The 15,928-nt window shown below is 42.6% G+C and overlaps 2 protein-coding genes across 2 annotated transcripts; one reads left to right on the forward strand and one right to left on the reverse strand.

The window, feature by feature from the left end:
* Positions 1–558: 558 nt before the first annotated feature.
* On the reverse strand, positions 559–2,035 carry E0L32_003372 (uncharacterized protein; the record flags this gene model as incomplete). The annotated part of the gene is made up of 3 exons (XM_031137665.1): positions 559–978; positions 1,046–1,411; positions 1,928–2,035. 3 exons carry the CDS (start codon positions 2,033–2,035, stop codon positions 559–561), a joined length of 894 nt encoding a protein of 297 aa, XP_030998965.1.
* Positions 2,036–5,619: 3,584 nt separating this feature from the next.
* On the forward strand, positions 5,620–8,633 carry E0L32_003373 (uncharacterized protein; the record flags this gene model as incomplete). Its single annotated transcript, XM_031137666.1, has 6 exons — positions 5,620–5,743; positions 5,830–6,095; positions 6,147–6,438; positions 6,500–6,679; positions 6,734–7,278; positions 7,344–8,633. The coding sequence occupies 6 exons, from the start codon at positions 5,620–5,622 to the stop codon at positions 8,631–8,633; spliced, it is 2,697 nt and encodes an 898-aa protein (XP_030998966.1).
* Positions 8,634–15,928: the final 7,295 nt, after the last annotated feature.

A 15,928-nucleotide genomic window follows, 5' to 3' on the forward strand; every position in this document is an offset into this window, starting at 1 on the left:
TTTCTTCTTCCGCCTGAAACTACTTGCATGTGTGACTGAGAGTAACAATGTAATTACACGCACTGCAAAACGCAAAAAACCAGAGCTCCCACCATGGAAACCTATGTCCCAAATTCATCAACTCATGACAAAACCTGACCATCCCTACCCAGGTCCCCCAGCCCCGGTCCCTAGAAAACCGTATTTTCAAAGACCATCGTGTCCCAATATGAACCCCGAGGAAAAGAGAACAAAAACCATACATATACCGAACAGCCGATGAAACCATCCCAGGTGTCTGTCCAGAGGTCGACCGCTCGCATGAGCCGACAAATAATTGCGGGAATAAAGAGCCCCTCCCAAAGCCCGACAAGCGCAATGCCTAGTCAAGCATCAGGCGTATCCGCCTGGGCTCCTCAACAGGGGAAGCGCTCGAGTGCCAGGATCGCGAGGAAGAGGAGCGAGCGAGCGAGGTCGACGACGAGTTGTGTGGATATAAACGCGCGAGAAGAGGTATCATTTTCACATTGAGAAAAGAGCAGGATCAATGTTTGGATCAGCAAGAACATCCGAGAACGCCTACCCGCTCTTAGCCTTCTTGCGTCCAGACTTCTTGGGCTCTGGCTCTTTCTCTTCAGTTACCTTCGATGTCCGCTTGCGCTTCTTGTCCGGGCTGGCGGCGCCGGCCTTAGCGGCGTCGGTCTCAGCGGCGGGGGTGGCCGTCTTGCGCTTGCCGGTGGCCTTCTTTGCCGACTTGGGGGTCTTGCTCGCTGGCTCCTCGGGCTCGTTGGCGGCCTGGTTCTGCTGGAGCTGGTTGGCGATCGCGCTCTCGTCACCAGCATCGTGGTCCTTGCCAGTCGGCATGGGGATGTCGAACTCCTCAGCATACTTCAGAGCCTCATCGTCGGTCATGAGCTTGGCGATGGCATTGCCACGCTTGTACGAGTGAACACGAGCGTTGTAGAGACGCAGGTTGTACTGGTACGCTTGGTTCCAGCCCTGGACGACGAGTCAGTACAGGCCACACAAGAATCCCTTGCGGTCGCATCGCGGCAGGGTGACTTACATCCTTGTCCTTGTGGCTCATGGAACCCCACCGGCGCTGGCCCTCCTCCTGAACAGCTCCCTTGGGCGCATCAGCACCGAGATCGGTAGCAATGATGGGACGGGCAGTCTGCATGTAGAGGAAGTAGGGGGTCAGAGGACGCTTGGGAGCGTTGGGGTCGTGAGACCGCTTCTTGCGCTCCTTCTTCTCCTCGACCTGGGGCATGACAGGTGCCGGAGGCAGCAGGTTCAGGGCGTTCTCGAGAGCAGCGATATCAGCGCCATTCTCAAAGTTGGTGCCCTCGCCGAGGAGCAGATTGGTCTGACGGAGATAGTCGACCGAAAAGCTCTTAATCAGGTCCTGAATGGTGGACAGTCTGGCGTAGACCTGCTCAGAATGTCAATTACAGTCCTTTTGTAAAACGTGCGAGCGCGCAAGCTAGCGCCTAGTATGGGTAGCTTGCGCCGGGAGGGCCATAGCTCCCAGCCGTGGTGGACGCGGGGCCGTGGGGCCGAGACTCGAATGTAAACAATGCGGTGACGCGGGTGTGGATAGCTCTGGGCAGCTTGTGCTGGGCGAGAATAGGAAAATGGGGGCGAGCGTGGGCAGTCTTGGGTGCCTTGGGGCACTCTTTGGGAAATAGCGCGGGCTGAAGGGAAAACAAATCACGTGGGCAGATCAAGGTCAATTGCGCGGTTGTTGCGGGAACGGAGAGGATCCTCGAGCTGGGCTGGGAGGTAAAGGAAAGCAAATGAGCGGAGGGTTGGGCTGAGGGCGCTGGTCTGATGACGCGCCCGGTCGAGGCGGTTGTGTTGTTGCGGGAGGATGGGGTGTGGGAAAAGGCGCCGGGGAAGGCGGTCGAGGGAGAGAAAAAGGACGAGAGATGGAGAAATTGCTACTGACCGAGTCTCGCACGCGGATGAAGTTGTCAACATCAATGACGCGCGGGGGACCACTGCTTCCCGCCTTTGCGGCGCCCTCGCCGGTCTTGGAGCCCTTGGGTCTGGCCATTTTGGCACTGTTGTGGTGTTGCGATGAGTTCTTGAATGGAAATAGTGGTGATGGTGCTGAAGCCCAACTCGCTGCACTGAAGGTTAGTGAGTTGCGGTGATGTTGCGCGATCTTGAGGGGGGAAAGGTGCTGGAATTGAGGGAGAAGAGAAGGGAAAGCGAAGATTTTGGGGCGATGGGGGAACCTAATCCTCTTTATGGCCGGGTCGTGGGTCAGGCAGGGCGCCGGCTGATTTGCGCCGCGCGCTTTTCTCGATTTTTTTTTGGGGGGTGGGAGCCCAGGCTCAAGTGCTCAGTGCTGCCGGCCACCCTATTTTCCCTCTTTCCCTCCAGCGAGTCAGCAGTCCCGCCTGAGCAACCTGCCAACCTGCCTGGCGTTCGACAGGAAAAGAGCGGGTGTCCACCCGACATCCCCAAAGACCGCTGGACTCTTCTAAATTTGGCCGAAGTGATCTGATCCCCCCTCTCCAGTGATGTTGGGCACTGCACTCGTAGCGAACCCCCAAATATTCACTAAAGAGGCTCCCTCTGCCACTACCTCTCAACCTTCTAATCCTCATGCCCTCCCTCTCACTCCCCAGCCTCCTGGCTCGGTCACTGTTTCCCCTGCCCACCCAGTGCTCGCCGCTCTGCGCTCCAGCGTCCTGGGTGGTACAGCACGATTCCTGATTCCACTGATCACCTTGTTCAGCACTATCATGCTTCACGAGCCTGCTGTTTTATCTTCGGCGATTGCAGCTTGGTAATTGAATCCAATGCGCCCAACATGTTTCCACTGGTCATTCTGTGGGCATTTGGCGGAGCAACTGGCGATATTTCCTGTGGTGGCCGACAATACGCAACGTTCTTCCCATGCCGCTTGTTCTGAATCTACCGCTGCTAGTCGCTGATGAAGCTTTTGACCAGGTACCCGAGCGCGCCCGAGATCGCTACAGTACCTGAAGTGGCTCCTATCTTCCAGTGACTGGTCCCCGTGGTCGCACCGCCAATGAGATTCCCGGAACTGCCCCAAGCCTGCACTACTGGTTTGTTTACCTCTTGGGTGTGCTGTAAGCTGCCCCGGGGGTAATTCTGGGCACAGATTGGGGCAAGGAGCCACTGCAGCCTGGGTGGGTCTCAGCGACCAGCACGCGCCTGCCGCTCCCGCTGCTGTTGCTCCTGCTGCCGCTTCCTGTCCATTCCTCTTCATCTCTCCATCTTTGACACTTCATTAACTTACCCAGGTCAGTTGATACCTACCTAGGTACTGTAGTTGTAGTTGAGACTCAAATATTGCAAATTGCATATTTTTAAGTATGTTGAGTCGAGGACGCTCTCAAACTTTGACTCTCGTTGCAATAGATACAGGTACCTATTTGCAGCCGCGAACGCTGGCTCTGATAGCCAAAATCAGGCCAGAACGGTGCCAATTCCACCATCATTCTAGGGAGTTAGAGCGTGGTTAACGCGTCCACGGATGTCGTCCCATTGTTACCTGTAGTCGCTGTTTCGATATCTCCCAAATAGCGCCCCGACCGCCATCATTTGTCGAGCAACCTCCCTGTAGCACTCTGGAGTGGCTGTACCTCGCTGTCAATTGCTAATTGAGCCGTACTTGCTGTATATTTGGAGCACCTACTGCTATCTTTCTACTTCCATCTTTCGACTGCCACTATTCAAAGGCTCGACTACATATACTTGGCCGACCACAATTGCGCTCTCTCGAGATATGGCACCAATATTCTCCCCTCGTAATAGACACCACTGGCTTGATCTGTACGCATCTTCGTCAAACCTCGCCGCTTCTTTCCCAGAAACTGTCGCTTTTGCGCGTAACGACTGGTCTGATCGAGTTGCCAAATGCTGCACTGGGTAGAGAGGCAGTTGATTATACGAGATAACGCGTTCCCTGGCCTTGACCACTTGACATGCAGCCTGTACCAGTATCTCAATGCCGCCGGCTCCCAGATATCTGATGTTGATCCCGCATACTTATTCTTCAGCTGCCCACCCTATGAATATGAAGCTTGCTCCCTGGGGCAAGGGGGATTGCCCACCAAAGACAGTACGGACTGCCCGCAGTACGGAGGTCGCTCGCAGCTCTGAGCGGCATTGCGTCAACTATCAAGTATCAAGTATCGGATAAGCTACAGAGCAAGCGGATATCCTCAGTTGGAAAGACATCCCGACTGGGGTCTCTGCTAGACATGTTCTGCTCAGGGTTACCTAACCCACGGCATCTGGAAGCTCAACAGGGTTCTCTCCGGTTCCCGGCATCGAGCTCAGCTTCAGTTAGCCTCGTTAAAAAAGGATGGGCGGAAGGAGCGTTGGCACCCAGCTGTCTGGACCCCGGACGCGACCGTTGGGTACGATCTTTAAGGTTATTTGGTGGTCCCAAACTCTAGTTTGACGTAGACGACCGACGCTCTACTCCGGTAGGTAGGTACCTAGTCTTCAGGGCCTGGCGACCCCAGTACGTCTTTTGTAGTCTACCTAGGTATCTCTTTAGAGGCTTTTGTTCTCGATGCCAAACAATGACTTATGCACCTGTTGATGGGTGAGTGGTTTGTAGGATATGGTCTTGTCGACAACGCGATCCAATTACAGCTGGCTGTAATCATGTCATATCAACGTGTCGAACTTGGGCGCTTCCTCCGCCAAGAAGTGATTGACCTGCATGTAACAACATGTAGGTACCTCTGGAAGTACGGAGTAGGTCATACCCTGCGTACTCCCTGCCAAGTGATGGCCAGATAGTTGATGGGCTGTTTACAATGGCATCGGCATCTGACTCCATCAACCCATCGAGTTTAGGTTGTGGGATAGCCCTTGCGAGCTCCAGAGTAAGGGTGTGCATGGAGTCATCTCCTGATGAACCTCTGCCAACTTGTTCTTGCCCGTGATAGCTGTGTTTTGGGGCCATGATGCGTAGCTTCAAGTTCTTAGTGACCTCGGGACCTGGTAACCCTCAATCATGAGTGACACGGGTAGGTGTTTCGAAGCGCCAGTCTCACCGTGGGCGGGGACCGCGGGGACTATGAAACACAGGAGATGACAAGGGGTCCAGCTACCTATCCGTAGAGCTAATCTACCTTTGTGCCTAGCACAGCGGGACCCGCCGATGGGTACCACCCTTGTGAGGAGGGGCATTGAGGGATTGGCCCTGGCTGCTTTTCCAGTCGTGTCCCTCCAATGCAATTCAGAACTCTCACGGCTCTAAAGTCTTGGCAGTTTGAGACGGACGTCACTGGTCTGGAGCTGGAGGGCGCGACCGTTTGCTCGGTCGCTCCTGTGCGGGCTTCCCTCAAAAGTTGGACGATTCCTGCTTTTCATTTTCTCCTTGACCGCCTTCTTTCAAACTGGAAGCTCTTTCAACATTGCGAATAGCTTCCTACCCACACAACATACGAACCAACTTTCTCACCTTGTGGTCATCTGCAATTCTCATCTATCGAGCAGCTTGGTAAGAGGCCTTGTCGTTCGTTTTCCGCTGGGGCCTTCGCTGACTATCGCCTTCCAGTCACTGCATCATCAGCACGTCGACCTTCCTACTGAAAAATCCTCAGATCTTCACCACCTCGACACACTGGTTGGAAATCCATCATCATGGCGATTTCCAAGCCATCTCCCCTCGTGTTAGGGTTGATTGTCTTCTTTTTGTTGGTCCGTCCAGCTCGTGCGTTCGGCGCAGGCAACATTGCTGGAATCTCCAAGGTCGAGGGACAGAACTGTGAGTCGCACATTTGCATAGGCCTTTTGGACATGGCGTTTCGTTTTGAGTTCCACGCCACTTCGCTGACTGTTCTCTTGTCTCAGGGCGACACGGTGATATCGAAGATGCTCTCCTCCAGATCATCATGGCTCGCGCTGCCGGCGGCAAGAAGTTCGACAAGCTCAACGTTTCCCGCGTGTACTTCGGCAACTGGCTGCGAGACTACAGCCAGGCCATCGACGTTGGTACTGTCAAGGCGGTCTCCGCCGAGGCCATCCGCCTGCTGCTCTGTGTCCTAGGCTTCCTCTCCTTCGGGTTTGGCTCACGCGAGTTTGAGGTCACGGCCGAGCGTCTGGGCTGCTACAGACCGGTAAAACTAACCTGTCTCACGATGATCTAAACCCAGCTGACGTTTTTAAAGGAACACCACATTGACAACCCTCTTGGGTATGCGGAGAACCAGGACGCTCGTCAGTATGATCGCAGACTTCGTGGTCCGGTGGACGAGGGTGTTGAGCTGGCCATCGACCCCGAGACCGGAATGAAGAACTATATTGCGAATGAGAGAGTCAATATCATGACCAGCGCATTGCACGTTCGTCGTCTCTTTGGCAAATGCATTGAGCTTGCCCGCAGCTACCGACAGAGCCGTAACAAGGCCGAGCTGTACGAGGCACTCCGCCTCATGGGCACCGGGCTGCACTGCTTGGAAGGTAGGGCATACAAGCCATGGTTATCTAAGGACACTCCTGCTAAACTCTCACTTTGCAATAGACTATATGGCGCACAGCAACTACACGGAGCTTGCTCTTATCGAAATGGGAGAGCGGGATATCTTCCCTCACGTTGGTCGCGACACCATGCTTAGAATCCAGGGTGCGCGCCATGAGGTCTACCCGATCGTTACTGGAACGTTTGGCGGCGTCGACTTCCTGCACTCTGTGACTGGTGAAGGTATGCGTTTGAGCTCTCAGATGACGGCCTATTAGTGCTAACAGGTGACACCAGTCTCGGACAAGTTGACACAGAATGAAATCCAGGAGCTCGAGGGCACTCTCGAGAACAGCCAGAAGAACGACACAAGCATCCTGCGGAATCTTCTGGACAAGATCCCCGACGGCATCTTTGGCGGCGATAACAAGAAGCAAAAGCTGGACGATATCCAGCAGAATGCCAACAACGCCCAGATGCAGCAGATGAACATCTCGCCCCGCGAGCCCGAAGAGTTCACTCACCAGATCAAGCAGATCTTTGACTCGATAATGCCAGCCATCGAGTTTCATGATGAGATCCTCAAGTCCATTTCGGAGGCCATTGAGAAAATCCCTATTCTGCCCAAGATCGTGGAGCAACTGGAGGACCAGCTTTCCATGTGGACCTTTTCCATCATGGCTCCCTTTGTCGTCCCGGTCATTCGACAAATCAAGAATGAGCTCGCGACTGGATCCTCGGAGATTATCCAAAGCAGCCAGAATGAGCAGCATGTCGTCTTTGACAATGACCGATGCTCTGACCCCACCCACTCCATGCTTTCGAAGGACCACTTTAGCAACGTAAGCCTCCCTTTTTACAATGAAGTGCCATCCGCAGCTGACGGAGACTGACTTGGTGCTCATAGCTTCTGAACGAAATTGCTGGCCGAACCGCAAGCAAGATTGTCAGCTGGGTTGTTCCCCAGCTGATGGAGGCCTGGGATGACGAGGGCGTTGATATCGATCGCACCCTCAACCGCATCATCTACGGCGTACTTCACCACCCTGCACAGCGAAACATGGGTGAGGACGGCGCTCGGGAGGGCCGTGCCGTGATCTTCCAATCTATTGAGGAATGGTGGAACAGCAAGTCTGAGAACGAGAAGGAGGACTACCGCCGCAGGCTGTCTCGTGATGGTGTTCTCAATGGAGAGAACCATAAGGAGGGCGTCCATGACAGTGGCCACGGCTGTGGCGGTCCTCTGGGTATGCACAAGAACTTCGGCGGCGGCGGCGGCGGCAACAGCATGGAGGACCGCATCGCCGGTGCCGCGGCTGGTGCTATCGTTGGTGGCATTACGGGCACTGTTGGCAGCATTGTCGAGTCCAACACCGGCTACAAGCTGCCGAGCTTTGATGACAAGCCTTCGTCTGGACATGGCGGTGGTCAACAGGAGGAGTCCTCTGGTGGCTTGGGAGGCCTTCTCAGCGCCGCTGGCTCCATCCTCGGCGGCGGCTTCAACAAGGAGCAGACCGAGACCTACCACTCTAGCCGCCGCGATGACGACGGCGGCTACACGCAGTCGACCACACAGTACGGTCGCAACGAGGACGAGAACCGCTACGGCCAGGCCGAATATAAGAGAACGGAGTACCCTGGCGGCGGCTCTCGTACCGAGTATCAGCGCTACGAGCAGCAGGAGGACAGCTACGGCTCGCGTCCTCAGGGCTACGGCTACGAGCAGCGCACCGAGACCTACCAGACCTCTGGCGGTGGCTACGAGTCGCGCACTGAGAGCCGCTATGAGAGCAGCGAGAACCGCCACGAGCATCACTCCGGCTCTAGACACGGCGGTGGCTACGAAGGAGGTCGCCAGGAGGAGAGCTACGGCAGCGGCGATAGCTATGGTCGTAAGGACGAGGATAGCTACGGCGGCGGCCGCCGGCAGGAAGAAAGCTACGGCAGCAGCGATAGCTATGGTCGTAGGGACGAGGATAGCTACGGCAGCCGCCGGCAGGAAGAGAGCTACGGCGGTGGCTACGGAGAACGCCGCGAAGAGGAGAGCTCTGGATGGGGAGGCAGCCGCAGGGAGGAGGAGGACGATCGTCGAGAGGACGACAATGGAGGCGGTCTGCTGGATGAGATTGCGCGCCGGGCCGAGGACGCCTTTGGCGGCGATGACAACCGGGAGCGCCGCAGCGGCTGGGGCTTCTAGAGCAAGCTTCTACGTGACTGACAAATCTTGAGGAGATGGCACAGATGATATTTCACATCGTCAAATATCTGCAGGACCTGGCAATTGGGCCTCGAGGGGAAATTGAGCAAAGACCTCACGGAATGCTTGCCGTTAGGAAGATAGAGCAAAAGAATAAACACAAAATTGATGCGTTGTCTTACAAAAACCATTGCGCTACCCCGGTTTGTCGCACCTATTGCCGATTTCACGTTCACGATCCCCGCATGTGATGCCACCGATTCGAGTGCAAGCCCAGGAACTCAGGTTTCTCACTGAAACCAATCCCTGCGAGTCGGCGCTAGCCCTGAATGGCATGCTACCTACGTACGAGGCATCAGTGCCGTTGCTGAAAGAGGCATTAATATGTAGATCATTTATGACATAGGCGGCACAGAAGTGCACCGTGTGATACCAAGTGATGGTCAAATTAGTTTGACGGAAGTCCTTGCCCATCCATCAAAACCGCCCAAATCTTATAATAACCACAAAACGACTTTAAATTGCGCTCTTTTTTTGCGGTTGTTTTGCTAGCGCATCGCCACCTAAATCTGCTGGCGCAGGGGCCATTTCCTTAACAGCCTGTTTAGGATCGCCTCGCTTACTACATAAACAACCCTATACACTAATATTATAAGGTATATAGCTGTTAGTAGGGATCTGACCCCTTTTATATAGCTATTCTATATATCTAACAGTCTTTTATATGACTTATAGGCCTATATAGCCTTTTTCTATATATCTAGTATATTCTTCTATATAAAGATATCTTATTAGCCAGCTTCTTCTCTCTTTATCTTCTATATTAGATGTAGATATAGCTGTCCTTCCTCTTTCTTTTATACCTATTATAATAATAACTACTACTAAATCTATATTAATTATATAGGAATTAGTAGTATATATACCTATAATCTACTATAAGAGATTAGTAGTAATACTTATATTATATATTAGATATAATAGATATAGATATCTATATAGACTTTATTATTAGATAATATTCTAAAGGCTAATATACTATATAGATAGATACTATATAATAAGATATTAAGAGTAAACTATATAGATCTAGAACTAATAATTAAGCTCTACTAATTCTATAATATATTATACTAATCTATAGAGTACTTAAAGATACTCTCCTCTCTATATTTCTAACTATTTATTAATATAATTTACTATTTCACTTTAGTCTTCTATAGTTAATAATTTAATCTATAATATATATTATTAGAGTAGAAAGATTATATTAGAACCTCTAGTATCTATACTACCTCTTCTATATTATCTTTTAATAGATATTAATAGATATTATAAGATCTTTTATAAAGATATTTAGTAGTTTAATAGCTATTTTACTTTTATATTAGTTAAATATAATAATATCTAATATACTATTAGTAATTCTTTTATAGTCTATAGTAAGGGTTATAATAGCCTAAGAGCCTTTATAATCTAGAGAGCCCTATATTACTATAGTAGCTATCTTAATCTAATATTATAATATATTCTATAATATATATAGCTCTACTTTTACAATCTTAAGATATTAATAGACTATCATCTAGTAATAAATAAGAGGCTAGACCTACTAATACTTATAGAGCTTAATTAATATCTATATAAGAATAACCCTTTTATTATCCTCTATCTTATAGCTAAGAAGTAAATAGATAGTATTATTAAGATAGTATATATAGTACTAAACCTATAGCTCTAGCTATATTTAGAGGAGGGTATAGATATCTAGTAATAGAATCTTTCTATAATAAGTAAGATAATAGTAATCATATCTTATAAGATATAAAGCAACCTCTTTAGAGAAGTGGTTCTTATAAAGCAGTCTATAGATAGACAGGATCACCTCTATACTATCTCTATCTATAATAGTATATATCTATTACTTATATATCCTCTAATATTCTCTTATAGGGATCTTAGCTATTATAGATATATTCTACTATATATAGATAGTAATTCTAATACCTCTAAAGATATATAGTTCTAATAGTTTATATAATACTACTTATATCTATATATAGATATTAAGCTAGTACCTTTTATATATAGTTATCTATTCTAATAGTTATTAATAGATCTCTATATAGTAATTAACTAGTATAAGCTTAACTTTATATATTATAACTAGATAAAGCTATAGGTAGAGCTATATTATAATATATAAGATCTTATTATAATAGGTAATAAAGATCTCTATAGTATTAGTATATAGAAGATCCTACTAGTAACCTATATTAGAAGATAGTACTTTATCTAATAATATTATCAGAACTTAATAATAATCCTATATATCTATAACATCCTTATACTCTTTATTATAATCACTATAAACCCTAACTAGCTTAAAATAGACTATAAGCTTCTTATAGACCAAACTATATTAGACTACCCTAATATTATAGGTTATATATTTAAGATAAAGAGTACTAAACTTATTAATAAGCTTTATAGCAGCCTTTTTAGGAAGTATATAGAGATTATCTAGACTATAGAGTATTAGAAATATAGCCTCCTATATAAACATATCCTTCTTTTCCTCTCTATAGATAACATCCTACACTATAGAAACAGTCCTATACAGATTGATTATATTATATATATAGAGATCCCTATACCTAAGAAGGATCCTAATAACACCCTATATATAGTAGTAGGTATATAGATAATCTATAGCTCTTATAGTATAGAAAATCCTAGCTCTTCTTATATAAGATCTTCTATATTAGACTAGCCTCCAGCCTATTTAAAACACTTCTCTAAGCACTTTATAGATAAGACCACCATTCTTAATAATAGCTATCCTCTCTATTAATAATATAATAATAGTATGATAGTTATATAGAAGATTAATAGTATAGAGGTCTATTTTAATAACTAATATATCATCTCTTATAATCTATATCTAACTAAGAAATATAGAGCCTATATTAATATAGAGATTTACAGCTCTATTAAGGCTGTTAAGTATATCTATAAATATATATATAAGAGTATCAATCAGACTATAGTATATATTATAGGTATAGATAGAGAAGATAAGATTAAGCAGTTCTTATAGGCCTATTATATTAGCCCTATAGAGGCTATAGTACACCTCTTTAAGTTCTACATCTATTATAAGCTGCCTACTATAGTTATCCTATCTATCTATCTTAAGGATAAGTAGGACGTTATATTTAATAAGGATATCAGTATAGAGGAGCTTATATTATATATAGAGGCTTATATAACCCTCTTAATAAGCTAGTTTATATATAATAAGTAATATAAGTCTAGCTATAATATACTCTATACTAATTTCCTATATAAATATATATAGAAATATAAGGTAAAGTACTAGTAATTACAGTAGAAGAATAATATTATTAGCTATATATAATATATACTATTAGTAATAGAAGAGATCTATTTTCTATATCTTATTCTTACTAATATATCTAGTACTATATCTTTTTAAGATATCTATACTATTAATAGTTCTAAGAAGTCTACTTTTAGAGAGGCCTATCTTATATTACATCTATTAGATAATAACTCTTATTAAATATCCTACTTTAAAGAGGCTGCTATATAATAATTAGGGTTAGCCCTACAGTCTCTATTTATTATAGTACTTATTACTAAAGAGATATCTAACCCTAATAATATCTAGCTATATTTTAAGATCTCTTTTTATAATAATCTATAATGCTATATTAAGTAGTTATATCTTTTCTAGCCTATAAATCTTTTAGAGCCTTACTTAGACTACAGGCTCTATCTAATCAGTCAGGCTCTTTATAATATAGATAAGAATCTATAGATATATAGCCTCCCTATAAATATCTATAACTAAGATCTATCTAATAGTAATATTCTTATTAACTATAAGCTTATATATAACTCTATAGCTTAGTAGGTTATTATAAATAAGATTATCTACTAGTTTAATAGCTACTAATATAGCTACTTTAATAAGATTATCTCTATACTATAATAGCACCCTTCTAATATATATTTTTTTATCTAGAGCTCTAGTAGTATAGATAAGATATTTCTATACTATAGCCTTTATGCCTACTACTAAGCTATAGGTAAGATAATCCTCTATATTATATCCTCTAGGATTATTATCCTACTATTAGATAGCAGCTATACTATATACTTCTACTTTAAGATACCTATTAAGATTATAGAAGAGTCTACTTATAATATAAGAAAGAATACCGACCTTATTATATTACTACTATATATATTACTAATTATCTAGAATAAGATCTCTATATAATATAAGTACTACTTTAAGACTATAGATTATATCTTATAGGATATCTATAAGTCTATAACCCTCTTTAATAGTAAGCCTATTATCTTTAGTAATAATTTTATATAGATCTTATTTATAGTTTCTAATAATAATTATCTATAGATAGTATAGGCTTACCTATAGATATCTATATTATAGCTCTCTTTCTATAAGCTCTTCTTAACTAAGAATATATATATAAGATCTACTAGCCTTAAGAATATTATATTTATCTAATAGCTATAAGATCTCTCTTATAATAATACTAACTATAGTTTAGTAGCACTACTATCTATTATAGGGTATAGCATCTCTATAAGGGTATTAGTAGATAAGATCTATCTATAGGGCTTACTTACCTAGATATTAGATGACTTTAATATATTCTAGGATAAAGCTATTCTTATAGTATATAATATTATAATAGTAGAGATTAATAGGGATGTTCTAAAGAGGTTTTCTAATATAGCTAAGATATATCTATTAGTTAACTCTATAGATCTCTTATCTAATAATACTAATAACCCTATACTATAATTTTTAGAGGACTTCTTATAGTCACTAGACTTTATATTAATACCCCTAGCCTGTCTTAAGCTTAAGATTAGCATGCCTATCATTCTTCTATACAACCTCTTCTTATAGGAGGGCCTCTATAATAATATATAGCTAGTAATTATCTAGCTAGGCTATAGTATAATCTAGAGATATATTCTTAGCAGGTCTTTTATAGAATAGTTATATCTAATCCTATAGATTAAGCTGAATATATCTCCTTATAACTTTAGTATAAAGATCATTAGATAGTAATTTCTAGTATATCTCTACTTTATTATAACTATAAATAAGATATAGGGCTAGTTCTTTAAGATTATTAAGATAGACCTATATTACTAGGTGTTCTTCTATAGCCAGTTCTATATAATAATATTAAGAGTTACTAATATATATTATCTTTTTATACTACCTCCTATACTAAAGATAGAGAAGCTTTTTAATATAGTATACCTAGAAGTACTTTTATAGAGTAATAAAATCCCTTTAATTTAATATCTAATATAACCTCTAAACTCATCATATTAATAAAGGTAGTAGAAAGCACTATAGAATACCTAAAGTCTATTATAATATAGAGAGCAATCCTATTTATCTATAGGGACCTCTAAAGTCTATTATAAAAAGTAATCCTATCTATCTATAGAGGTATCTTTATCCTTAATACTAATTATCCTCTACCTCTTCCTATATCTATACACTATATAAAGAACTACCTTATAGCTATTAAATCTACTTCTTAAGTATAGAGAGAAGGCTATAGGTTATATCTACCTAATTCTATAGCTCTAAAGATAATATCTTCTAGATCTATAGATAGAGCTAGACTAGTACTATCTTATCTATACTATAGTTATTAGATAACTATATATAGCTATAACCTATTATCTAGCCTATTCCTATACTATTATAGCTTTATAGTTCTTAGAATACTTACAGTCTAGCTATTTATTAGATTCTAAGACCTTACTAGCCACTAAAGCTATATATACCTCTAAAGCTATAGACACTAAAGAAGTTCTATATACTAAAGAAGTTCTATACACTAAAGAAGTTTTACATACTAGGAAAGTTCTATATATCTAAGAAGTTCTACATACTATTAAAGCTCTATAGACTAGCTATCTCCTATAGGCTAGTAAAGAGGCTAGATAGATCTATATTTAGCCTATAGGTATAATAGAGCTTTTAGTAGGATATATCATTATTTAAGATATTACTAATATAAAGTCTCTTATAGTACCTATAGTAATCTAGGTCCTAGCTATCATCCTTCTTATAGGACATAGCCTTCTCTAAGACCTTATTATCATCACTTTTAGCTATATTATCATCCTCCTTACTTATAAGAGCCTTAGCAAGCTTCTTTATTCTATTAGCTTTTATAGAAGACTAGGCCTTTATAGGCATCTTTACAAGAGACTTATATAGTATAGTTATAGCCTTACTAGCTATAGAGACAGAAGTAGCTTATATAGATCTCTTACCTCATACCTTACACTTAGCTATAGAGGACTTAGACTAGATAGATAATTCTAGATCTACTATAATAATAGGTTCATCCTCTATCTTAGTCTATATATAATTCTTTATATAGTAGTTATATTTAGTTCTATTTCTATTAAAGTAGTAGTTTGTATAGGCTCTCTTTAAGTAGTTATTATTATATATACAGCCTCTAAATATACCTATATTATTATTATAATAGATATATAGTTTATCTATAAAGTTAAAGTAAAGTTAGAGTAGTCTAGCTTTAATATATAAGCTATAGTTATATATATAGATATCTATTAAATAACAATATATAACTTCACCTCTAACCTATAGACAGTAAGTATATAGGCTTTATAGATTAGATAGATAATACATACTAGTCTACTATTAGATAAAAGAATAGCTATTAGCTTTATAGTATTCTTTTCTAGATCCCTACCTTTATAGAGATATTAAAATTAAGCTATAAGATAGTCTAATAATATATTTTTATAGCTATCTTCTCCTTCTTATAGTATGTATAAGAGGTTATACTAGTTAATAGCTAAGAGGTTAAGAGAGGCTAGAGTAGGGTTTATATTAGTAGATTCTTCTCTAGAATATATATTAATTAGCATAAAGTTAGATTTTTATAGTAATAAGGATAAGAGTTATATTAGGGTCTTCTAGATAAGCTATAGTAAGTAGTTTAGTATTACTACCTATAGAGCCTATTTATTCTTCTATAGGTCTTATATTAACCTCTATAGCTAGAGGTATTACATAAGTTTATTCCTACTAGCAACTACTTGTGACGATCCTTGATCCCAAGAGGTAAGACTACTTCGTAGGATCGGAGGCGTGTGGGTTTATGTAAGCAGTAAGTGATGGGCGCTGCTGAGCACTGGTGGTTGATCGTAGCTAAGATAGCTTCACT

Source organism: Thyridium curvatum, assembly GCF_004353045.1.
Source record: "Thyridium curvatum strain D216 chromosome Unknown NODE_14_length_560046_cov_85.173820, whole genome shotgun sequence".
Classification (NCBI taxonomy): Eukaryota; Fungi; Ascomycota; class Sordariomycetes; order Thyridiales; family Thyridiaceae; genus Thyridium; species Thyridium curvatum.